Source organism: Microplitis mediator, chromosome 5, assembly GCF_029852145.1.
Source record: "Microplitis mediator isolate UGA2020A chromosome 5, iyMicMedi2.1, whole genome shotgun sequence".
Taxonomy (NCBI): Eukaryota; Metazoa; Arthropoda; class Insecta; order Hymenoptera; family Braconidae; genus Microplitis; species Microplitis mediator.
The window spans coordinates 3,791,279-3,818,322 of NC_079973.1; the positions used below are offsets into that span (position 1 = coordinate 3,791,279).

The 27,044-nt window shown below is 29.5% G+C and overlaps 6 protein-coding genes across 8 annotated transcripts in view; 5 read left to right on the plus strand and 1 right to left on the minus strand.

Moving 5' to 3' along the window:
* Positions 1 to 27,044, minus strand: part of LOC130668606 (uncharacterized) — a 153,058-nt gene that overhangs the window by 16,434 nt on the left and 109,580 nt on the right. The gene's annotated exons all lie outside the window — the stretch shown is intronic.
* Positions 554 to 5,241, plus strand: LOC130669093 (A disintegrin and metalloproteinase with thrombospondin motifs like). 3 transcript variants are annotated; one of them, XM_057471782.1, is made up of 9 exons: positions 554 to 572; positions 1,283 to 1,350; positions 1,602 to 1,760; positions 3,238 to 3,284; positions 3,489 to 3,691; positions 3,757 to 3,908; positions 4,385 to 4,567; positions 4,650 to 4,787; positions 4,881 to 5,237. In XM_057471782.1, the coding sequence occupies exons 3-9, from the start codon at positions 1,717 to 1,719 to the stop codon at positions 5,161 to 5,163; spliced, it is 1,050 nt and encodes a 349-aa protein (XP_057327765.1). In that variant the 5' UTR covers positions 554 to 572; positions 1,283 to 1,350; positions 1,602 to 1,716; the 3' UTR covers positions 5,164 to 5,237. The 3 variants fall into 3 exon arrangements, with proteins under 3 accessions (XP_057327765.1, XP_057327766.1, XP_057327764.1); XM_057471781.1 differs by lacking the exons at positions 554 to 572; positions 3,238 to 3,284 and adding exons at positions 930 to 1,145; positions 2,204 to 2,321 and having other exon boundaries at positions 3,528 to 3,691; positions 4,881 to 5,241; XM_057471783.1 differs by lacking the exon at positions 3,238 to 3,284 and having other exon boundaries at positions 555 to 572; positions 3,484 to 3,691; positions 4,881 to 5,236.
* On the plus strand, positions 7,391 to 10,687 carry LOC130669091 (A disintegrin and metalloproteinase with thrombospondin motifs like). The gene is made up of 9 exons (XM_057471777.1): positions 7,391 to 7,524; positions 7,660 to 7,727; positions 7,963 to 8,121; positions 8,565 to 8,682; positions 8,897 to 9,099; positions 9,165 to 9,316; positions 9,811 to 9,993; positions 10,076 to 10,213; positions 10,307 to 10,687. The coding sequence occupies exons 1-9, from the start codon at positions 7,518 to 7,520 to the stop codon at positions 10,587 to 10,589; spliced, it is 1,311 nt and encodes a 436-aa protein (XP_057327760.1). The 5' UTR covers positions 7,391 to 7,517; the 3' UTR covers positions 10,590 to 10,687.
* On the plus strand, positions 13,321 to 15,415 carry LOC130669096 (A disintegrin and metalloproteinase with thrombospondin motifs like). The gene is made up of 6 exons (XM_057471788.1): positions 13,321 to 13,481; positions 13,635 to 13,852; positions 13,928 to 14,079; positions 14,177 to 14,341; positions 14,895 to 15,035; positions 15,115 to 15,415. Exons 1-6 carry the CDS (start codon positions 13,364 to 13,366, stop codon positions 15,395 to 15,397), a joined length of 1,077 nt encoding a protein of 358 aa, XP_057327771.1. The 5' UTR covers positions 13,321 to 13,363; the 3' UTR covers positions 15,398 to 15,415.
* LOC130668590 (A disintegrin and metalloproteinase with thrombospondin motifs like) lies at positions 17,136 to 20,462 on the plus strand. Its single transcript, XM_057470949.1, has 9 exons — positions 17,136 to 17,284; positions 17,428 to 17,581; positions 17,649 to 17,741; positions 17,827 to 17,986; positions 18,371 to 18,606; positions 18,683 to 18,828; positions 18,924 to 19,094; positions 19,802 to 19,942; positions 20,189 to 20,462. Exons 1-9 carry the CDS (start codon positions 17,136 to 17,138, stop codon positions 20,460 to 20,462), a joined length of 1,524 nt encoding a protein of 507 aa, XP_057326932.1.
* LOC130668591 (A disintegrin and metalloproteinase with thrombospondin motifs like) lies at positions 22,496 to 25,431 on the plus strand. Its single transcript, XM_057470951.1, has 9 exons — positions 22,496 to 22,549; positions 22,614 to 22,677; positions 22,781 to 22,992; positions 23,075 to 23,167; positions 23,243 to 23,405; positions 23,500 to 23,738; positions 24,251 to 24,396; positions 24,485 to 24,655; positions 25,164 to 25,431. The coding sequence occupies exons 1-9, from the start codon at positions 22,496 to 22,498 to the stop codon at positions 25,429 to 25,431; spliced, it is 1,410 nt and encodes a 469-aa protein (XP_057326934.1).

A 27,044-nucleotide genomic window follows, 5' to 3' on the forward strand; every position in this document is an offset into this window, starting at 1 on the left:
GTTGGCATCACTGGCCTTGGGCTTGTGCTGCCAATATTTGTACTTATGTATGGAACTATTTTTCCCTTGTAAATAAAATAGAATTATTGACCAATGATCACTAATCAAAATTATTTTGAAAATACTGATAGTTTAGTGATTTCGCAAACGAATGCTTTAGTTATAATAAGAGCCATCACTATGGCCTACTCAGCACATTATTAAAATTCTATATGAATAGTGTAGACTATTCATAAATTATCAACAATGAAATCGCTAATGATTTTTATCATTCAAAAAAGCCGAACTTTTTCTTTACACGTGCAAAATTAAAATTTGAGTTTTATATGCGCAGGTATGCTGATAAAGTTTTTATATGATGAAACATAACATATTATATCTACATATCTTGGCAATGAAAATTCGTGCGATTTACATTAGAACACACAATAAAAATTACTGCTTCTTCACGACTCAAACTTAACGATGCAACATAAAAATTTACAGAACGTTACTTACACGATAAATAATAAATATAAAGTATATTTATATGTCGAAGACTCATAAGTAAAAAAATAAAATTCATTTAAATGGTATCTATATTTTTTTTGAGTTTGAAAAGTAGAAATTGAAATTTTTTAATTATGTGTTCAAGATATATATGCATATATTTACACACACATGTATATATATATATATATATATATATATATATATATATATATATGTATATATATATATATAGATATTGTTTGATTGGTTAATTATGTTTTGTTAATAAAATAATAGCGATCGAATACTTTACACTAATAGTTTTGTCAGGTGATATTTCATCGGCCAATCCGCGCCAAGATCTTCAGACCAACTGTTAAATTATAACATTGATTTACATTATTTTATAATACTTACGTCTGTAAGTAAAAGATAAATAACACTTAGATTTATTAAAAAATTATAAAATAATGTAAATCAATGTTATAATTTCACAGTTGGTCTGGAGATGTTGGCACGGATTGGTCGATAAAATATCATCCGATAAAACTAATAGTGTAAAGGATTAGATTGCCATTATTTTATTAACAAAAAATATAAATTGAAAATTGGAATTTTTCATCACTACATTAAAGGAAATTTTTTTTAAATTAAAAAACATCTCAGTATGTCTGGTAAATGATATTAATTATTAACTAAAGGGAAATGTCATTTAATAATAAGATAATTTTATAAATTTGAAAATTAATTTAAAAATCATTTTTATATATATTCAATTTCAAGAAATATGAAAAAAAAAATTTATTTTTAGTGTTTCTGTCAATCACAATTTTTGGATTAATTTTACTTTGCAGTTTATCGGCACAAGAAAATGGAACGGTAATAAAACTAAATAAACAATTTTTTTTTAATTAATTAAAATAAAAACTCTTCTGAAAATAGTTTTTGTAACATTCAAATATCATATCATCCAAAAAATCTACAGAAGATTGTAGTCATATTCATAGTATATATTGTTTATGTTAATTTCTACCAATTGTTTGAGAGATATATATATATATATATTCGATAAAATTTTTTAATTAATTTTCTAACAGGTTTTTAATAAAATAACAAATTATTAATTACAGTTACTAAGAAAAAATAATGATACTGATGTATTTTTTGAAAGATACAAAAAACTATGGCTTAATCCTGTTTATGGAATATTAGCTGATTCAAATACACAAATTTATATGGTTAACTATGATCAAGACAAACGTCAACCTGATATTAGGAAGTGGCCAAATGTGAGTTAATTATGGTTTCTAAAGTCCGAGTGTATTCTATTTCTATCTATTAATTTCAAATTTTCATATTAAAATGAAAATTGAAAACACAATCGTCAAAGTAATTAACATTGATTATAAAAATTGTATCTCAAAATAAGTCAGTGAATAGTACTGATGAGTTAATATTTACTGAAAGTTAGTATTTTTCACTGATTTATATTAAAAGAGCGAAAAATCAGGATTTGCACACCTCAAACATGGAAGTGATTATAATTTTATCCGTTCATTTTTATGATCTTCTCCTCATTTGAAGCTGTAAGATTCCCAATAAACCATCAGTGGAATCTTACTGACTTACGTAAAAAATCGCGGATTTAACCCGTGGCTCTCGCAGTCAATGGAATACACTGATTAATCAAAACCTCCGCGCTCGAGGTGTGCAATTATTTATTTCTTTCAAGGTAATATATTACGTAATGTCGAATTTACATAATGTCATAGAACATGCTACCACATTAGCCGTTAATAAGAATGGTAGTAATTATGAAAAAATTAAGGCAATGGTTTCTTCTATACTTCGTAAGTAAAAAAATTAATTCAATTTCCAAAAGCATTTTATACATCTTGTGAAATCGGTATTACTTGAGTGTGAAATTGGTTAATACCCGAGACTATAATACTCAATGCCACCGGATGTATACAATAGCTTATGTAATTAATTCATTCTCAATTTGTAACACTTCTACACTGAGAAAAAATTTCTCTTTGGACAATTAAATTGGTTTTGTTGAATTCTATTAAGCTAAAAATTGTTTGGGACAACTAAATTTTATTACGTCAATATAATCTATTTTATCATTTTTAACAAATAATTTAATAGACTCTATTTAGTTGACATTAATATTTCTCTCTCTAAGATAATAAAATCATATGGTAGAGTTAAGAAAATATTTATTTAAAGGACAACTAAACTATTTTGTAGTGCCAACAAATCCAAATATTAGAGCAAAATATTATTATATTAACTGTAATAAATATTAATTAGACACAAAAAAATATATTCATTTAGAATAAATATATATATTTGTTCGATGTTAATAAATATATATTTGAACTTAATTATTATTGATTTAAAAGTTATGGTGTTAGGCAGCAGCAGCGGGAGTAGTTCGGTGCTCGCCACTAGATCGCGCCCACCATTTGTGGTGTCCCTGGTAAGATACTTATTTCGGAGTTTTTATATTCCGAGATTGAAGTACATGAGGGACTAGTTATCCACTGAAATTTCTCGACAGTAATATGTGGGTACACTGTATTACACTATGACATTAATGTTGAAGATTAATATTTTTCCTGAACAATTTTTGTCAGTACGAAAAGAAGTACTTGTGAAGGAAATAAATTATTTTTCTAAATATGCATTCATTGAACTGTTGAATGAATATTCTGTCATTTCAAAATAATATTTAATTTTTATCAATAACTCATTCTCTAGAATGATCACTCATACATTTCATTATGACTACTTTATAAACACTACAGGTAATCAATTTGATTTTATGCTTGCTACTAAACGCGTAATTATTTTTACTAAATATTTCATAGTTTCTAATCACTCGTTTTGTTGGTGGATTATAAAATATTTAGTTAAAAAGACCAAATATATGATTGGCAATGGGCAATCAAATCATTTTCTTGTCATAACTAAAATTTAGTTGTCAGTAGAAAATTTTTTTCTCAGTGTAGTAAAAACTGATCGTGCATTTCCACCAATAATCTACCCAGAAATATTAGTGATCGTCGACTATTCTCTGTACAAAAAACTTGATGGAAATTTATGGAAAATTGTACCATATCTCTTAGCATTTTGGAATGGCGTAGATATGAGATTCAGAAGTTTGAATTACCCTCGAGTTAGATTAAATATCGCCAAAATTCTTATTGCTGAGGTATCAAAAACTTCTTTAATGATAATAACTTTCTTTATGATTTAATTGATTATTAATTAACGCAGGATCAGAGAGCTCTTACATATACAAGATCATATCTTGATAATAGAAGAAATTTGGATGCACGCGGATCAATAAATAATAAAAAAAGATGGTTGTATGAGCAAAAAAATGTCGTTCCATTAGACAGTTACGATATTGCTATCACAATGACTTCGTGAGTTTTAATTTTTTATCATCATACGTTTTTTCTGAAAGTCGTTAATATAATCCTGATGTTTCACTATCTATTGAGGCTCTTACGTAAATGATATCTATAAAATGAATCATACATATGTATAAAAGGTCAAGGCACGACAAGATATCCAAAAATTAAAAAAAAAAGTTATGATCATCGTCGAATGTTTACGAATTACGCATATTTCAAATTACAGGTCCAATTAATAACAAAAAGAATTATATTCGGTGTCCAAAAGTCACAAGAAATAATTATTCACTAATGTATCATATCTTGTTCGGTCCCCCTTATTACTTACATATTTTTTGAATATTATTCAAATGTTTTAGAAAAAATTGCATTAATTGCACCGAAATTTTTATGATTTCATAAAAAACTAAAGAATCTTTTGTAACGACTTTCGTAATTTATATAAATTTTAACGATACATGGTTATAAAGCGATTTCTATTGTAGAGATGCAATGTATTTTCTCCCATATGATAATGACTTGAGGAGTGATATCCCAATTAAAGGTTTAGCTTCTGAAAAAGCTTGTATGGTTGATCACAGATTAAGACGTGCTATGAACGTCGCAATTGTTAATGACGAGGGTGCTTATGACGGAATTATGGCAGCTGCTCACGAAATAGGACATTTGTGAGTAGAAAAAATCCGAAATTTAAAATTATTATGAAGACATCGATCTATTGAGTCTTAATTAATTTGTAACTAAATTTAGGCTGGGAGCGGATCATGATAATGACAATAAATCTTGCACCCCTGATCATGGCTATGTTATGAGCCCATACTTGGCTTATAGAACAACGTCGTGGAATTGGTCACCATGTTCACAATTAAATTTCCGCAATTTCTTGAGGCAATTTTTATTTTATCTATTTATCCATTTTTCAACATCAATAATATATCAAGTTGGGAATTATTTATCCATCATGAACTTATTTGATTTCAGATCGGGAAATGGTACATGTTTGTACAATAAACCAAAAGGAGTTATAGAGATGCCGAGATTATTACCAGGAAAATTAATGGACGCAAATGAACAGTGTAAAATGTTAGGGAGCTCATCAGTTACCGAACTTGATGACTTAATGTGTACAGATTTAGTTTGTTATGAAAATGAAAACTCGACAGTTGCACGATATTATACTTTTGGTGCTGCTGATGGAACTAAATGTGAAGATGGAAAAATTTGTCTCCATGGTTCATGTTTATATGAGAAATCTATAACTTAATGATATTCATTTTTGAAAAATGTACAATACTTTCATCAATAAAACAGAAAAATTGTGAAATTGTATCAGAAAAAAATTAGTTTACTGACCAGAAAATTGACTATGAAATAGTAAAAAAAAAATTTGAATAACATTTGTAAATTCTTAAGACAAGAAATCCCTTAAATATTTTTTTGAATTAAGAATGATATCTCATCGTTATATCATTTATAAATTTATACTTAATATAGAAAAAAAAATTTAATCTATCAATATTTATTGATTAAGATGTCCATAATTCAAGCTTTTGCTAGTGCCGATGTGTAAAATGAATTAAAGATTATGATAATATTTCGGGTTAGATTATTTCAGACAAACTGTCAGTGGATTTAAAAAAACCTCGTTTGGAAGTAATTTTCGTGCTTGACTGAACGGCTGCTCAATTTTAAAACCCACGACGAGTTAATTCTATATAAAAAAATCGAGAATAAAGTAAAAGTGATTATGGATTTTATTTCGATCCGAGTTCACTCCGTCTTGTTAGAATCTAAATTGTGGAAATTTTAGCTTAATCAGTAGGGTGCGTTCGGAGATATTTCAAAATGTTTTTTTTTTGGATAACTTTTAATTTACTTGATGGATTGATTCTAAAATCCGCTCTGAAACTTTATAAGCCGCGTCGAATGACACCTTAATGATCGAAATCGGTTCACCTGTTCAAAAGTTACAGATATTTACATCGTGTATTTATTTGATTTCAGATCGGGAAAAAAAACATGTTTGTACAATAAACTAAAAGGAGGTATAGAAATACCAAGATTATTACCGGGAAAATTAATGGACGCAAACGAACAGTGCCAAATGTTCTCGCGCTTATCAGCTGCCGAACTTGATGACTTAATGTGTATAGATTTAGTTTCTAATGAAAATGAAAACGCGACAGTTGAACGATATTATCGTTTTGGTGCTGCTGATGGAATCAAGTGTGGTATTGGTAAAATTTGTCTTCATAGATCATGTATTCATGAAAATAAAGTATCTTATTGATAGTAAATGTAAAATATTTATGACTCAAGACATGAAGTAGCTTCAAATCTTAACGTTTTATTAAAGAATCCATAATAGTATTCTTTTAGTAACTCTGTTGTAACCCAATTTTATGAACATAAATAAAAATTCACACGCAATCACAGAATATAACATAACGTTGGCATCACTGGCCTTCGGCTGGTGCCGCCAATCTTTCGACTCATGTATAGAACTATTTTTTCTTTTCAAATAAAATAGAATTATTGATCAATGGTCACTAATCGAAATTATTTTGAAAATACTGATAGTTTAGTGATTTCGCAAACGAATGCTTTAGTTGTAATAAGAGCGATTACTATAGCCTACTCAGCACATTATTAAAATTCTATATGAATAGTATAGACTATACATAAATTATCAACAATGAAATCGCTAATGATTTTTATCATTCAAAAAAGCCGAACTTTTTCTTTACACGTGCAAAATTAAAATTTGAGTTTTATATGCGCAGGTATGCTGATAAAGTTTTTGTATGATGAAACATACCATATTATACCTACATATCTTGGCAATGAAAATTCGTGCGATTAACATTAGAACACACAATAAAAATTATTGCTTCTTCACGACTCAAACTTAACGATGCAACATAAAAATTTACAGCACTTTACTTACACGATAAATAATAAATATGAAATATATTTATATGTCGAAGACTCATATGTAAAAAAATAAAATTCATTTAAATGGTATCTATATTTTTTTTGAGTTTGAAAAGTATAAATTGAAATTTTTTAATTATGTGTTCAAGATGTATATGCATATATTTACACACACATATACATATATATATATATATATATATATATATATATATATATATATATATATATATATATATATATATATATATATAGATATATATATATATAGATATTGTTTGATTGGTTAATTATGTTTTGTTAATAAAATAATAGCGATCGAATACTTTACACTATTAGTTTTGTCGGGTGATATTTCATCGGCCAATCCGCGCCAAGATCTTCAGACCAACTGTTAAATTATAACATTGATTTACATTATTTTATAATACTTACGTCTGTAAGTAAAAGATAAATAACACTTAGATTTATTAAAAAATTATAAAATAATGTAAGTCAATGTTATAATTTCACAGTTGGTCTGGAGATGTTGGCACGGATTGGTCGATAAAATATCATCCGATAAAACTAATAGTGTAAAGGATTAGATTGCCATTATTTTCTTAACAAAAAATATAAATTGAAAATTGGAATTTTTCATTACTACATTAAAGGGAATTTTTTTTAAATTAAAAAAATCTCAGTATGTCTGGTAAATGATATTAATTATTAAATAAAGGAAAATGTCATTTAATAATAAGATAATTCTATAAATTTGAAAATTACTTTAAGAATTATTTTTATATATTTAATTTCAATAAATATTTAATAAAAAAATATTTTTTAGTGTTTCTATCAATCACGATTTTTGGATTAATTTTACTTTGCAGTTTAACAGCACAAGAAAATAAAAGGGTAATATAAATAAATAAATAATTTTTTTAAATTAATTAAATAAAAACTCTTCTGAAAATTGCTTTTGTAACATTCAAATATCATATCGTCCAAAAAACAGAAGATTGTAATAATATTCATAGTATATATTATTTATGTTAATTTATTTCAATTGTTTGTGATATATCGATTCGATAAAATTTTTTAATTAATTTTAGAACAGGTTTTTAATGAAATAACAAATTATTAATTACAGTTACTAAGAAAAAATAATGATACGGATGTATTTTTTGAAAAACAAAAAAAACTATGGCTTAATCCTGTTTATGGAATATTAGCTGATTCAAATACACAAGTATATATGGTTAACTATGATCGAGACAAACGTCGACCTGATATTAGGGAGTGGCCGAATGTGAGTTAATTATGGTTTCTAAAGACCGATTGTATTCTATGTCTATCTATTAATTTCAAATTTTTATATTAAAATGAAAATTGAAAACACAATCGTCAAACTAATTAACATTAATTATAAAAATTGTGTCTAAAAATAAGTCAGTGAATAGTACTGATGAGTTAATATTTACTGAAAGTTATTACTTTTCACTGATTTATATTAAAAGTGTGAAAAATAAGGATTTGCACATCTCAAACATGGAAGTGATTATAATTTTATCCGATGATTCTTATGATCTTCCCCTCATTTGAAGCTGTAAGATTCCCAATGAATCATCAGTGGAATCTTACTGACTTACGTGAAACATCGCGGATTTAACCCGTGGCTCTCGCAGCCAATGGAATCCACTGATTAATCAAAACTTCCGCGCTCGAGGTGTGCAATTATTTATTTCTTTTAAGGTAACATATCACGCAATGTCGAATTTACATAATGTAATAAAACATGCTACCACATTAGCTGTTAATAAGAATGATAGTGATTATGAAAAAATTAAGGCAATGGTTCCTTCTGTACTTCGTAAGTAAATAATTAATTCAATTTTTAATAGCATTTCATACATCTTGTGGAATCGGTATTACTTGAGTGTGAAATTGGTTAACACCCGAGGCTATTATACTCAATGCCACCGGATGTATGCAATAGCTTATGTAATGTATTCGCGAAGAAAAATGCTGTCAAATGTCTCAAGTCAGCCTTATTTTTTTTCATTTTCGATTTGAAACACTACTAGAAAAAACTGATCGTGCATTTCCACCAATAATCTACCCAGAAATATTAGTTATCGTCGACTATTCCTTGTACAAAAAACTTGATGGAAATCTATGGAAAATTGTACCATATCTCTTAGCGTTTTGGAATGGCGTAGATATGAGATTCAGAAGTTTAAATAACCCTCGAGTTAGATTAAATATCGCCAAGATTCTTATTGCTGAGGTATCAAAAACTTCTTCAATAATAATAATTTTCTTTATGATTTAATTGATTATTAATTGTCGCAGGATCGAAGAGCTCTTACATATACAAGATCATTTCTTTATAATAGAAGAAATTTGTATGCACACGGATCAATAAATAAAAAAAAAAAATGGTTATATGGGCAAAAAAATGTCGTTCCATTAGACAGTTACGATATTGCTATCACTATGACTTCGTGAGTTTTAATTTTTTATCATTATACGTTTTTTTTAAAGTCGTTAAAATAATCCTGATGTTTCGCTATCTATTGTGGCTCTTACGTAAATGATATCTATAAGATGAATCAAACATATATGTATATATATATACATATATATGAGGTCAAGGCACGACAAGATATCCAAAAATTCAAAAAAAAAATTATGATCATCGTCGAATGTTCACGAATTACACATATTTCAAATTAAAGGTCTAATTAATAACAAAAAGAATTACATTCGGTGTCCAAAAGTCCCAAGAAATAATGACTCACTAATGTATCATATCGTGTTCGGTCCCCCTTTTTATATTATATATTTTTTGAATAGTAATCAACTCTTTTGAAAAAAATTGTTTTGATTGCACGTAAATTTTTATGATTTCATAGAAAACTAAAGAATTTTTTATAACGACTTTCATGATTGATATTAATTTTTATGGTACATGGTTGTAAAGCTATTTCTATTTTAGACATCCATTGTATTTACTCCCATATGATAATGACTTGGACCATGGCACCGAAATTAAAGGTTTAGCTACTGGAAAAGCTTGTATGGTTGATCACAGATTAAGACGTGCTATGAACATTGCAATTGTTAATGACGTGGGTGCTTACGACGGAATTATGGCAGCTGCACACGAAATAGGACATTTGTGAGTAAAAATGATCAGAGTTTATAAATTATTATGAAGACATCGATCTATTGAGTACTAATTAATTTGTAACTAAATTTAGGCTGGGAGCTGATCATGATTACGACAATAAAAATTGCGCTCCTTTTCATGGCTATGTCATGAGCCCATTCTTGGCTTATAGAACAACGTCGTGGAATTGGTCACCATGTTCACGATTAAATTTCCGCAATTTCTTGAGGTCATTTTTATTTAAATTATTTATCCATTTTTCAACATCAATGACATATCAAGTTGTGAATTATTAATTCATTGTGTACTTATTTGATTTCAGATCGGGAAATGGTACATGTTTGTACAATAAACCAAAAAGAGGTATAGAAATACCAAGATTATTACCGGGAAAATTAATGGACGCAAACGAACAGTGTAAAATATTAGGGAGCCTATCAGCTGTGGAACTTGAAGATTTCATTTGTGTAGATTTAGCGTGTAATGAAGATGATAACGCGACAGTTACAAAATTTTATCGTTTTGGTGCTGCTGATGGAACCAAGTGTGGTGATGGAAAAATTTGTCTCCATGGTTCATGTTTATATGAAAAATTTATAACTTAATGATATTCATTTTTGAAAAGATGTACAATACTTTTATCAATAAAACAAAAAAATAGTGAAAATCCATCATAAAAAATATATTTTACTGATCAGAAAATCGACTATGAAATAGTAGAAAAAAATTTTGAATAACAGTTGTAAATTCTCTAGACAAAAAATTCAATTAAATATTTTTTTGAATCAAGAATGATCTGTTATCATTTATTTAGAGTATATTTAGTAGTTACTACATCTCCCTCAGTCCCGAGGCATCATTTTGTTTGCTATTTGAATAATTTTTTGTAAGTATACTTATAGACCTTTTAAGAAGCAAAAAAACATATTATATATTTTTTCTAATTCATAATTTTTATAGCCATCTATTTTAAAGCTGTAGCTATAGTTAATTTTATGGTTCAACAAACATCGGCTAGTTGCCAATGCTGGCAAAATTGTCCCCTGCACGGGACCTCAGGATCGAGGAGGATATAGTAGTTATTGTACCGATGGTATTGAGTATAAGCGTTAATTTTTTTAATTTTCATCGCTCATTTCCTACGAATGGTTAGTCCAATTTTTTTCAACTTTACGCTAAGAAAATTTGAAAATTTTAAAAATTTGGGAAGTTATTGTTTTGAAAAGAAATCCAGCCGGCTCATGGACTCGAACCCGGGTCCTTCTGGTCCGAAGTCTGAGCTGTTATCCCCAGTCCTGCATCACACACTTAAGTTAATGTTTTATATTAATTATTTTTTTTTTTCATTTGAGTCATTGTTAGAAGTCTTCGTCAATGATATTCTGTACCTTAAATTTATTATTTTGGTTCACTAAAGTATAAAAACTTATAAATAAATAAAAAACCATTTGCCCAAAAATTGAAGAAAAGAAAAAAGGTGTTTTCCCGAAAAATTTTGTGGCCTTTTGCTTTACTCTACTCTAATTTTTTCTTTCGGTTTGCACATAGTAAATTTGAGAAACTAATAAATTTATGATAAACCTCAAAAAATATATTCAGCAAGAATTGAACTACATGATGATACTTTTAACAAACTTTTTTTTTAATTAAAAAAAAAAATTACGTCCTAACTCAGAAATTATTCATAAGTATCTCTTTTATTGCCATACTTAACGAATGACCGATAAACTGAAAAAAATTATGCAAAAGCTTAAGAAAAAAAAAGTAAAAGTAATATAAAAAAAAGAATGATAGATTAGAAAGACGTTAGAAATGGCCTATCTGCCGCATAATATACAAGTTATTCTGGTGGTGATGTCACTCCTTTCATTAGAATACAAACACAAAACGTCAAAAATCATAACAACGTGTCCGTGTGAGGATATTTTTTTTTTTTTCCATTCGAAAGAGATATATATTTTCTTTTTAATACATTATCCAGGTAAAAAACTATCAAGTGGTAGTAGTAGACATAGAAGTTTATAATACGGGTATTTTAAAATTTAAAAGTCAGTTCCTCACGTTAAGAGTTGAAGGGATCTCGGAAGATCTTTGTTGCTTTTACAATAACGAGTAGGTAAGATTATTAAAATACATATTTATGTTAATTGCTTAAATTACTAATTATTCAACTATTGTTAATACGAAAATATTTTCAAGTTTTTTGGTCAACAAAAAAAATGATTACCGAATTTTTATTCATCAATATCATTACGTTCGTATCATCGCAATTGGTGAGATTATAAAAAATACTTTTAATTGTTAATTATTTAAATAAATTATATATTCAATATAATTGATCATAGATACACAAAATGATGACATCAGAAGAGTTACAAAAAAGTTTTGCAACAAATTACAATAATATAAATAGTGGTAAAAATATTAAATACAAGATTTAAAAAAATTTTTAAATTATTAATAAATAAATAATTATGTTGTAGTACCGCATTATGAAGTTGTGGCTGTTGACATTTACGAAGTGCCCAATAATGTCAATAGTTATGTTTATAGAAGTAATAACAACAATAATGGATTTTTGATATCTTTAAAACCGTTTGGTGAACATATTAAGATGTGGCTGAATCCAGTTGACGGAACATTGGCGGGTCAAGATTTACCTATTTATACATTTTCAACAGATCCGATTAATAGGAATAAAGTTAGATCGGAAAAACATATAGGCGTAAGTTTATTAATGAACAAAAGAACTTGAGATGAAATGAGATCCCGGGTCGAAAAAATGAACTTCAATTTTAACCTCGAATTGCGGTTGTAAATAAACGTATTCTAGAACCTCGTTCTCTCTTAAATTTGAAACAGTGAAAATAGTGACTATTCACTGATTACTAGTGAAAAGTATGACACTAATTCAAACAGTGGTATACTTTTCACTGGCAATAAGTGACTATTCACTGCCAAATAGTGATTGTCACGTGATTTTCACTAATTCGTTTTTAGAGAATTTGAACCCCTATTTTGTGCTTATTTCCGTTTTTGCACTAAAGAGATTCAAACGAGGTTCTATTTTTCGATTAGGGATATCGTTTTTTGAATGACAGGCCTCAAATACTGTGTAGTATTTTAATAATGATAATAGTTATGATTTCTCTATTTAGTATATAAAGTATGCACTACCTAAATTGTATGAAAATACGTTACACGCAACGACATTGGCAATTAATAATAATCGAAATGGCAAAAAAAGTATGGTAAGAAAATAATGTTGCGTTACATGAACTGGGTGTTTTTAAATACATAAAAACTTTTTTTTATGTCACTATTATATTAGACAGGTTTTATTGGCAACTCTTACATTCGACCGGTTCCATCTCGACTGATGGACCATGTGAGAAGACAACGGAGATCACTCAATGACACAACCGACAATGAACCCGATGATAAAATTTATCATATCATTCATAAAATACCAGAAACCAAAATGAAAAAGCAAATACGTAAGTTCGAGTTTGAAAATTTTTGAAATTAAAATTTTCTGACAGTTCCTATTTATTTGAAAATACTAGCGAGATTTTAAAAGCGCGCCATTTCACCCCAACTTGATATTATAGATAATCAGTCTGTCTAATTTTTAATTTTGTATTACGCAGCATTAAAAATAAAATCCAGATCAAAAAGATCTTATCCAAATACGATTTATCCAGAAGTACTTGTTATTGTTGACTACAGTTTGAATCGTAAATTTGGTGGAAATATGAAAGAAATTATTTTATATTTATTGTCATATTGGAACGGCGTTGACATGAGATTTCGTAGCATTCAAAATCCTAAAATAAGATTGAATATCGCTGGATTGATATTCGCTCAAGTAATATAACTCATTGCGTATTTACTTATCAATTATTATTGAAAAATAACAAAATATTGGTGATTTTTTTTTTAGGATCCATGGGTTCTTTCGTACATAAGAAATTATGCCGAAGGTAATAGAGTTAATGATTACATATCAAAAATAGAAACTAAAGGACATTGGTTGTATAGCATGAATTCAGTTATTCCAGTTGATAGCTATGATATCGCTGTTACAATGATGACGTAAGTATTGACTTACTAAAAAATTGAATTCAGCATTCAATAATAAGTGAAATTTTCCCATTAATTAATCGCTCTTGTTAATTATTTATTTTTGAAGGCACAAAATGTGTGACAATCAAGGTTGCGCTATTTTGGGAGTTAGTCCAGTTGGGTCAGCTTGTCATGTAGACCATGTCCATCAAACAATGTACAAGGTTTTAATTGTCCGTGATACTGGAGCTTACGAAGGAATATCGTCAACTGTTCATGAATTAGGACACGCGTAAACAATTTTATTATTGACAATCACTATTTTTATAACTGTACTGTAAAAAATTTTTGGTGTGAAAACGGTCCCTGAATACTTTACGCGGTCTGCACGGTGTGAAATTTTCTTGGTACAAAATATCAAGCCGTGGACTTTTCACACGATCTGAGTTTTTTTCTTCATACCGTTCGGTGTTATTACCCCAAATATTGTCCCAGTGTCGAAATAATTGAGAGATTTAAATAAATAAATTACACTTACATTGTTGGTGGTGTGAATGTTCTAATTCAAACGGTCCAAAATTTAACACCGTGCGCCGCGTAACTTTTACACCGACAGTATTGAAAATTTTAACACCAAATCATTCGCACCATACCTCGGACTCAAAACTTTTTACAGTGTAGTCATGTGAAGCAAGTGTGCGCAGTGGGTGTGTGTGCAAAACCCATGTATTTCAGTCCGAAATAAATGAGTTTGCGCAGACTTACCTACAGCGCACACTTGCCCCATATAGCTCTATTAATCATAATTTCTCAATCAATATTAATTGATGTTTATTTTCCACAAGATTTGGTATCAATCACGATGGTCAAGTCAATAGAGCATGTTCTGCCCAAAATGGTTACATTATGGCACCAAGTGATGTACACACACCCCGACAATTTGACTGGTCATTGTGTTCACTACTGGATCTTCAAAATTTTATCAAGTAAACGATTCAATATTTAATACCATAGTATTATTAATGATTATAGACAATTTATGAGTTAATTTTAATTTTCTATCAGCTCGAACCCAACGTGTATGTTCAACAAACCAAATCAAGGCAAAGCGCTGCACAGATTTTTACCTGGCAAATTAATGGACGCAAATAAACAGTGTCAAATGTTAAACGGTATCCGTGCTTACGTTATTAACGACAGTACTTGTATGCACTTGCAATGTTTATTTGGTAGTAATGCATTGATATCTGATTATATTGTTCCTGCTGCGGCTGAAGGCACACCCTGTGGTGTGGGTAAAATTTGTCTTCATGGTAAATGTCTCTATGAAAGTCAAATAACAAATTGAAGTCCAGTTCACGCTATTTGTAGGCAATTTACCCTTATCGTGTTATTCGTTACGACTTTGACGTTCCTCCACTCTTTTGGACGCTCAAATTTCGTGTTTTGTTGATCATTATAAGCATCACTCACTTTGCGCGAGTTGTAAACGAACATTACGCTTAATAAGTACTGATTTAGCTCACTTGTTACACAATGTACTATTTTTTTAATTATTGTATTTTATACTTGAATAAAATTTTATCAATGCAAAAAAACTTTTCTTATGTAATCACCAATTATTATAATTATGAATTTGCAGTAAAGTAATAATTTAAGTAGACCGTTTACTTTTAGGGGAAGAGGGGGCAAAGTGAGCCCCTCAAAATTTTCTATACGTCAATAATAAGCTTATCGAAATTTCTAATGTAATGAGGGCTAAAATAGACCACCAAAATTGTTCATTAAATATAATTTATTAAGAAAGTTAAAGATAATGAAATTACGTCTTAAAGTTATATCACAGCAGACTCTTAAAATGACTTAAATGTTATTAAAATACAATTGTTTTATAGTTATTTGCAAATTCCACACGTGTAAAGAATAAATAATATCAAATCCGAAATTTTTTGGAAGGCTCACTTAGCCCGTAATTTTTTATTTTTCAATTTTAATGGACACAGCATAAAAGTGAAAATAAGTATCAAGGGTCTGAAAAGAAGTAAACGCGTAAAAAAATGAATTATATTATAATTATTTTCCTTAAGGGGCCCACTCTGCCCTCCTCTCCCCTATTTAATTTTTGATCGAGAATATATGCCTCTATTTTTAGAAAACTTGAATGTTTATTAAACAAAATCAAGTAACGAGCAATAGATCAAATTTATGAAATTTGAAGGTAAAAAAAAATTTAATGACGTCAGTAATAAATATAAATTATAGAATTGACGTGAAGTTATAATAAATCGTTTAAAAATACTAAAAAAAACTCAAATAGATAAAGTATTTATTAACTATTTGGTAATGATATAAATACAAATATTATTTGTACGACAATGATGAATTAACGAATAATCAAAAGAAAGTGCGTAAGAGAATCATGATATATATTATTGTAAATAGTTATTGATGAATAACAGTTTTTTATATGATTTAGTTATTGAGTCAAGTGTATTTAGTTCAGCGGACTGTCAACAGCTTTTATATACATATAATGCCTGTTTTTTTTTTTTTTTTCCAATAGCATAACTTCGTCGTCTTCTAATCCACATAGAACTTCAGTAGTCTTGCGAAATTTTATAACACAATAAGTGGTTAAAAAATATTTTTGAAAAATTTGTTAGAATTCCTATAGAATTTTTTTCAAAAAAAAAAAAATGTATATAGAATTAATTTTACTCGTTATTAGTGTGATTACAGGTTCGCAATCGGTAATTGCAATAAAATAAATAGTAATGAAAATTGTATCAAAAATTTAAGTATAAAAATAATCAAATTTAATTGCAGGTCCATCATATGATGACTCAAAATGAATTGAATGAAGTTTTCGGAGTTAAAAAAATTACTGAAGGTGAATTTTCATTTGAACTAAGTTAAAAATCAAGTAAAAGTTATTGGTATTTATGCACAAGTGAGGCTCCACCTGTTTCACAAAACTAACATTTTTTATTAAACATATATCAGTTTACTCATGATTTTAGTTTCGCTAATTTTTTTATCAGACTTTCATCGGTTTTCATTTCGTTTCAAAGTTATAAATTGTGAACATGCGCAGTGTGACGGAACGTTTTTTTAGGATCAAGTGGTTCTTAGCTAATTATCAAGGCTTAGGTCGCGAGTTGTTATTAGAGTCAGAAATGTCATCGGAAGTGATAGATTTAGTTCTGTTCCGAGTGCCACTATATCGAGATTTGAAGTAGGTGAAGCCTGAGAACTGCACAAGTACCAAATAATTACATAAAATTGTTAAATAACCAAAGAAATTAATGAAATTATTTCAGTGCCTCAGTACGATATTGTAAAAATTTCTATAACAAATCCGCGAAATCGGTCTAACAGTGGTCTGCTTCTATCTGTTAAACCTTTTGGCCAACATATTAAAATGTGGCTCAATCCTGCTGATGGTATTTTAGCGGGAGAAAATTTGCCAATTTATAGATTCAAGACTGACCCAAATAATAGGCGATTGATGGATATACGAACAGATACTGAAGTAAGATTATATATTTAATAAATTAGTTTTTGAGTTACTTAAATATTAATATCATTTTTTTTTTTAGTTGATAAAATCTTTACTCCCACAATTATACGAGAATACTTTGTACGCTAGTACAATTGCGGTTAATAATCATCCTGATGGAGGACAAAGTATGGTAAGATTAATTATCATTCACAAAAAATACGTTATTTTAAGTGAATCGATATAAATTTTTTTTGTTTTCTTATCTCGTGCTACAGAAGGGTTTCATTGGTGATAAATACATTCAACCTGTGCCGTCTCGACTGATGGAACACGCAAAAAGACATCGAAAATCGATTAACGATACACCGGATCATGAGTCCGATAATAAAATTTATCATTTCGTTCATAAAATACCGCAAACTAAAATGCACTCACGTTAGTATCAGTTCAGATATAATTTATGTAGCTAATTACTGATCTATAGGCAACAATACAAAGACAAGTCCATGACTCGGAATTTAACCATAATCTGATTTTGATAAATTAATTCATTGATTTCGATAAAACATTCGTTAATTAGCAATATTTCATTACTTTTGTAGCGACTTCATCAAGTTCTAAAAAATATTAAGTTTAGATATCGGCAAAAGTTAGCTCACTATTCAATAATGTGACGAAGTATCGCCATGCAAATAATTTTTTCACTGTAATTAGGATTTGTAATAATTAATTTGTTCTATTAATATTTATAAGCATTAATGACAACTTTTAATTCGTTAATATTTTTATAAAATTCAGTTTAAATTTTATTTTCAACAGCATCATTAAAAAAATCATATTTACCACGCGTGTTAATCAGACCAAAAAAAGTATATCCAGCTATAATATATCCCGAATTATTGGTTATTGCTGATTACAACTTCTTCGCCAGATTTAGAGGAATAGAAGATGCTATTTTATATCTGATAACATTTTGGAACGGCGTTGATATGAGATACAGAAGCTTGGAAAATCCAAAAGTTAGATTAAATATTGCTGGTATCCTTTTCGCTGAGGTGATTAACAAATTTCTTTAATTTATTTATTTATTAATAATGATAAAAAAATTTTTTTTTTCTAATCTAATAATAGGACCCATATATTCTTTCGTACATTCGAGTTCTCAATGAAAACTTTATGGGATTAACAAAAATTCTCAGAGCAAAAGGAAAATGGCTGTATTTTATGCAAAAACTAATTCCTATTAATAGCTATGACATCGCAGTAACTATGACTCCGTACGTATTTGATACTCACAGAAAAAATAAATGAATACTAATAATTGGTCAACTTCAAGTATTATAAACTGATGAATAATTTATAAAATTAATAGATTCACGTTATGCGAGAACTTGGCTGACTGTCGTATCCTCGGACAAGTTGCAGAGATAGCAGGAGCTTGTCATGTAGATGACGGGAAAAAGACAATGGGAAGAGTCGCTATAATACATGACAGAGGTGCTTTTGATGGAATCAATACTGCTGCACATGAATTAGGGCATTTGTAAGTCAAGGATAATAATGAATACTTGTGTAAAAAAAAGTTTGTTCCAAAAATGTTCATAATAATGAACTTCTAAATTTATTTACCTGAAGATTGGAACGTTTTTTGCGCAACGATAATTAAAGAAATTCATGTAATTTGACTGCTTAAGGGGTAGTCGGAGGTGGCCTGCAGTTTCCGGCTGACATACTAGCACTTATGCGAAATATTTCAAAAATCTAGAACCATTAGATTTTTTACTTTTCAATTTCTTATTTTATTTCCGTTCTGCAAAAAACGTTCGGATCTTCAGTTACATCGAAATTTGAGAAAATTCGAAACTTTGAGTTGAGGATTTTTGGAACTTTGAAAAAATTCGAATTGTTGATATACCCGTACTCGGAAAAATTATTCTCGTTTGAAATGCTTTGGTGTACTATAGTAAAGCCCAAATATTTTTGCCACCAGCAGAAATTGAAATAAACATATTACAAAAATTACTATGGCCGTAGTAAAATTGACAACCATTATATTACAAATTATTGCAACCACTGTAAATTTTGCTATGTTCAGCAATTTTTTCATGTGTTTATTTAAATTTCCGTCGGGTGGCCAAAATAGCCGGGCTTTAGTATAACGCCGCAGCATTTCAAACAATAATTTTTCCGAGTACGGGTATATCGACTAAATTAAGCTACTAATCATTGTAATTACTAATTACCTTGTAGGTTTGGCATGCGTCATGACGGTACCGTTAACCAAAATTGTGAAGCTAGACATGGTTTCATGATGGCTCCATCCCAGGAATTCACAAAATATGCATTTGAATGGTCACAATGTTCGTTGATAGATATGCAAAATTTCTTAATGTAAGAAAATTTTATTTTATATTTTTACTTCCGAGTTAATAAATTCCCATGTGCAGACGCGCGGTTTCAACCCTTCATATGCTATTAATATCATTTTGAAATGGATTTTTTTCGGCTAGTACGTTACCGCACGAACTGTTTCCGAATGTATACTTTAGTAACAATCGAAAATTAGTGACACGACGCTGCTGTATAGTTACCGTTAATAATTTATTGTGCCGGTGATTAATAGATGTTTTATTGCAGGAGCCAAAGAGCATCATGTTTAAACAATAAACCTAATGAGGGTAAACCGATATACAGATATTTGCCAGGACGGCTGATGAATGCAAATCAACAATGCAGAATTTTGAACAGCGGAAGTGCAGCTGTGATAGATGATAGTATTTGCACAGAACTTAAGTGCTCAATTAACAATTCTCGTGATCCACTACCGGAAGCTGCTGAAGGTACAGCTTGTGGAAATGGAAAAATGTGTCTTCATGGGAAATGTATTTTTGAAAGTCAAATTAATTTATAAATATATAGATAAGAAGTGTTTTAAGTAATAGAATTGTTGATCGTTGTAAATAAATATTTATTTTTTGTGTGTATGTTGATGTTATTGAATAAAATTTTAATTTGAAAATTACTTATTTGTCAATTAATTTTTATTTTTTTACTACAATATAAGATTGAATGTCTTAGAACCCAAAAACGTATAAAAAAGTTTGGCAAAAGTGGAAAAGTCTGGGGCTGGCCTACAAGGTGAACAATTTTCTAGATTTTTGTGATTGAGCTCTAGGAAAATAATAATTCAGATTTATTAGAATCAATAAAAATAATATTTTCCGATCTATATTACCAAAATCTATTGCTAAAAAATTTAGGAATGGAAGGAAAAATTTTACTTATTTATATGTTTTTACGCTCACTATAACATATAATGCAAATTAAAGACAAATGACGGGAAAAAAATTCTCCTAATAAGGGGTGTGCGAATATCGTTCGAATCGAATCGAATAATTATAATTATTCTAAAGTCGACGAATAATTCGAAAAATTTTGAATAATTCGGAAATTTTCGAATAATTCGAACAATTCACGAATTATCAAAATATTACTGGATTTTCTATTGTTTCGAATTTGAATTCCATTACATCGTGTATTAAAATATTCTACTTACGAATCAAATACTTTTTGATTAAAAATCAATTACCCGGAGAAAACAATTGCTCAATTTCAATGTATGTTCATCTCTGTCAGTAACATAAAAAATCTAGATACTAATATTGGCAAGAGATCTTTTCAATTCATTTTGGTTTTTATAATTATTAATTTCCGAACAAAAATTTGTGCAGATTTTCATACTAATTTTTCTATTCGTGTAATTATATTTCATGATTTAAATAAAATGTATATTAATTGTTAATTTCATATTTGAATATCGAACGTAACAAACTCTGAATTCAAAATACTCAAAAATTTGCGAATAATATAATAATTCGCGAATTTTTTCGAATTATTCGCACACCCCTACTCCTAATATATGAGTCTTCAACATTAATAATAAGAGATTTCGTTAATTTTATAACTCATCAGCTAACTAGTCAGCCGAAAGGGCCCATTACATACATATTTTTGTTGTGCTAGAACTAATAGTTTCACCGAAAAAGTTAAATAATTTTCGAATTCATATTAACATAAAATGAATTAACATAAATTGACCTTGAATAACTTTTGAAAGAGTAAATTTATCAAAAATCAGAAGACGCCACTTTTGTAAAGCGTTAAATTTTCAATAAAAATATATATTGACCTTTTCGACCAACTGATTAGCAAATGTTACAAAATTCTACAGTTCAAAAAAAATTTCCCAGGTTATTTACATGGAAAATCGCAAATCGCGATGCGGAGTCTCGTAATATTAATATCCAGAGCTCGTATTTCACGGGAATTTTTTTTTGTCATTTACAACAACGTTTTCGATATAACATTACAAAAAAAAAATTGTAGGTTTTCTTAACCCACCCTCATGTAGATGTAAGACCGTTGGGTTTGGGGGTGCGTGTTATTATGAATTCAAATTTATTTAGATAAGGTCGGTATCACGTTATGACGTTAAAGATTAGAAGTTTGAATGTGATGACAAGTGCAATTTATTGGACACACAAAACTGTAAATTTATGTAAGAATTATTAGAATTATCAAATATTTGTATGTATTGATACAAATACTTGTTGATGGGCAATAATAATAAATTGTTGAACAACAATAAAAAATGTTCGTAGAATTATTTTGATGTGTATGACAATAAGTAATAATTTTTACGTGGTTTACTTATTGGGACAAGTGTTGTTGGTTCAATGCATCGCCAAGGGCAGTGATTGTATATTTATACTGCTCGCTGAACTATCAAATTTACTGGATTTTTGTCACTCGATTTGACAAAAACTCGGATAGTCTAGTGAATTTTTTATCAATATTTTAAGTATAAGATCCATTCAAGTATTTTTAAATTAATAAGGCGCGAAAAAAAATAATTCTAATCGTTTGAATTTTTATTCCGCGAAAATGATCGGAGAATTAATTTTGCTCGGTATTATTTCGAGTGTATCCTCGCAAATGGTAACTATTGCAATAAAATTAATTTATAAAATTAAAATAGCAAATAAAATAAAATAAATTACAGCTTCATCATATGATGACGCCAGAGGAACTGAACAATATATTCTCAGTAAAAAATACTGCTGAAGGTAAATAGTTATTGACCATCGACTATCTTGACTTGCTATCGTTAATAGACGACAGATTGTTAATAAACCGAACTCTGTTTTTTTTTTTATTGCAATATTTCAGTGCCAACTTATGATGTCGTACCTGTTTCTATAACAAAACCGCGAAACCGTCGCTACACTGGTCTATACCTCACTACAACACGTTTTGGAGAAAATCTTAAATTATGGTTAAATCCCATAGATGGAATTTTAGTCGGTGAAAATGTACCGATTCTGGCACTTCATTACAATCAAGCAAATCCATCCGTACCAATAATAGAAGAACACACTGGAGTAAGCGAAATTTAGTCATGCAGAATTTTATTGATTTATCCATAAATTGAACACATATAAATATTTATCATTCTTTCTTTAGGACTTGAAGTCATTCCTACCCCAAATGTACAAAAATACTTTACATGCTACTACAGTAGCTGTCAATAATCATCCTAATGGAGGACATAGTTTGGTAAGACAGTTACTCATAATCTGATGCAATTTTTAGTGAGTTTGACAATGAAACGATATTTGATTATTATATTAGACGGGTTACATTGGCAATTCGTACATTCAACCGGTGCCGCCTCGACTAATGGAACACGCAAGAAGAAGGAGATCACTCAACAACACATTCGAGCACGAATCAGATAATCAAATTTATCACATTATTCGTAAAGTTCCAGAAGTTGATGTGAAGTTTCACTCTCGTAAGTTCTTCAATACGAACAATTTCTTAATTTTTTCAACAAAATCTACTAATATGTGTGATATTTTTTCTGATAATTATTTTACTTTACACAGAAGCAATAGAAATACCGGCTTTGCAAAACATAACATCTAGGTCGAAAAGATCGAATCCTCAAGTAGTTTATCCCGAAGTTCTTGTGATCGTTGAATATGAATACTCTAAGTTGATCGGAAAAAATCCAATGGACAGACTAATATATCTTATAGCATTTTGGAATGGCGTTGACATGAGATATAGAAGTTTAGAAAATCCAAGAGTTAGACTGAATATTGCTGGTTTCATTTTTGCTGAAGTAATAACCGTTTTTTTTTTGTTTTACTAAGATAAGTATTAATTTTAAGTGAGGGCGTGCAAATCGTAATGGGATTAAAATTACACTGTAAAAAATCGGGGGTAAACATGGATTTCATTTCAATTTGGATCAACTCTGATCTAGAGTTTTAATGGTAAAGTAAACTTCCCTTCGGAGTGAATTTCACTTCCAGGGGATTAAATAAACACATTTATTTGATCTGTATTCACTACGAATGCACTTTGGATTTAATCCGCATTCACTTCTCAAATTTTTTACAGTGTAATAATAAAAAAAAATGGTAAGTAGTGAAGTATTTTTTTTTTTATTGAAAATTTATATTCATTAGATTCAAATTTATCATCATTCATAATTTGAAATTGTAGTAATGAATAGATACGAAATTTCGTATTAAATGAATAAGAGTTTATTCATCATTGTGAACTATCCGAGTGTACTTGATAAAGAAAGTACTTTTTTTTAGTCAGAGTAATAAACGATAATATTTTTAGGACAACTATGTTCTTCCATACATGCAAATAAAAAACGGGTATTTGAAGAATTCCGGAAAACAGCTTGAGCACAAAGCAAAGTGGTTGTATTTCCTGCAGAGGTATTTACCTAGGTTGAACTACGATCTAGCAGTTACTATGTTTCCGTATGTATCTGACACCATAAAATTATGTACTCAATTACTATTGATCAAATAAATTGAACTAAACAGTTACATTGACATCTATCAACAGATTTAGATTATGCGACGGAAACCCTGAAAAATGTTCGATTGTTGGTCTAGCTAATGTTCAAGGCGCCTGTTCGATAGACCACCATAGAAAAGCCCTCGACAAAGTAGGTTTCGTACGAGATAGAGGTGCTTATGACGGTATTCAAACTGCTGCTCATGAATTAGGACATTTGTAAGTTAAATAAAATAATGAAAACCGGGCTTTTGGCCGAGCGGTCTAAGACGTATGACTCTAGATCGTTCAGACAAATTCAGTCGGCCAGAAGCTGGGTTCGAACCTCAGTGAGCAATTTAGCACGAAAGCGTGAGGTTTATTTGCCTTGAGGTTGTCCCAAAACCGAAATCACAAATATCCCACTGTCCCCACGTTCCACACCCAACAGTTAATTAGTCGCTGATGACCCTGACAGTTAGGGCGACTTTGGATAGATTTTTTAAGTCCATTAATTTTTTAGATTTGGCATGAATCACGACGGTGAGCGAAACATACGCTGCCCAGACGAACATGGTTACATAATGACTACATACGATAAATTTACGCCCCAAGCGTTCGATTGGTCAAGGTGTTCTTTGATAGACATGCACAACTATCTGAGGTAAAATTATGCTGGGTTATTAATTTACAAAAATTACATGAGGGCATTGAAGAAATTAGGGGACTATAATTTGATTATTTTTAGGAGCGAACGCGGCTGGTGTTTAAGCAATTATCCACAACAGGGCAGGCCGGTGCCCAGATATTTGCCAGGAAGAAGAATGAATGCTGATGAACAATGCAAAATGTTAGTAAATGGAACTGCAACTGTAATAGATGACCACATTTGTGCTCAACTTAAATGTTCGGAAGGTGACGGTTGGGCGTTGCCTGAAGCCGCTGAAGGTACTCCATGTGGCCCGGGAAAATTATGTCTTCATGGAATATGTGGTTTTGAAACCGAAATAGTTTAAATATTTATCAAATTAATATGTATTGAAAATTTCACAAAACATAAGTCATACGCGCTTGTTTGATTGTTTGTCTTATCGGTTTTATCTAAATATATGTACAGATATTTAATGACAGTAATAATTGATCATACTTTTGTCTATAATTTTGGTAACTTATGTTTTTCTTCTTTTTGGCAAATCTTTTGTTGCAATTGTTATTAAATAACTATAATGTCCAAACGGAGTTAAAATGCGTGCAAACGCTGGTAATTAAGCCAACATGCACTGCAAGAAATATTCTTGAAACTTAAATCAAATTACGTAAAGTAATTTGAAAATAAAAATTTGAATTGAAACATAAATAATATAAAGTCCATTTCATTTAATAAATTGATATTTCACTGTCCATAAAATGATACTGAAGTCAGCCGGAGTCTGATAATTTTAAGATGTTTGTAAAATCTATAAATCATAAAAAAAAATATTTAGAAAAATTGCACTTATATTTTTTTAAAGTTTCTATGTGTGCATATTTTTTTGGAGTTTACTCCTTAAGGATCAATTTTCATATAAGGAGCCCGGTATAGAAACAATATATATATATATATATATATATACTATACACGCACGGCGTCTTTAAATAATAATATATATATATATATTATATAAGTCGTACTCTAATGATACGTACTGTGAGCATTATTATTTTGTATTCTCAAGTGTTTTTTATTTATTTTTAGCTATTACTGATTTCATATACTTGTTAGGCTTTAAAAAATGACATTTCAAATTTTTCCATGCCATTTTATAAACTTTATAATCGTTTCATAGACAAATGGATTAATAAAATATTTTTGGAAAATTTTTGTTCACCATATTTTTTACAAGACCAAGTGCTATATTTCCTATGGGATTTCTATGGAATGTCTCTGGGATTTCCAGAGAATTCAACTGGCGATAATTCTATTTTTTTTTCACAACACTGAGTGCTGGGTGTGTATTTTCTATGGGATTTCTATAGGATGTCTCTGGGATTTCCAGAGAATTCAACTGGCGATAATTCTATTTTTTTTTCACAACACTGAGTGCTGGGTGTGTATTTTCTATGGGATTTCTATGGGATGTCTCTGGGATTTCCAGAGAATTCAACTGGCGATAATTCTATTTTTTTTTCACAACACTGAGTGCTGGGTGTGTATTTTCTATGGGATTTCTATGGGATGTCTCTGGGATTTCCAGAGAATTCAACTGGCGATAATTCTATTTTTTTTTCACAACACTGAGTGCTGGGTGTGTATTTTCTATGGGATTTCTATGGGATGTCTCTGGGATATCCAGAGAATTCAACTGGCGATAATTCTATTTTTTTTTTTACAACACTGAGTGCTGGGTGTGTATTTTCTATGGGATTTCTATGGGATGTCTCTGGGATTTCCAGAGAATTCAACTGGCGATAATTCTATTTTTTTTTTTACAACACTGAGTGCTGGGTGTGTATTTTCTATGGGATTTCTATAGGATGTCTCTGAGATTTCCAGAGAATTCAACTGGCGATAATTCTATTTTTTTTTCACAACACTGAGTGCTGGGTGTGTATTTTCTATGGGATTTCTATGGGATGTCTCTGGGATTTC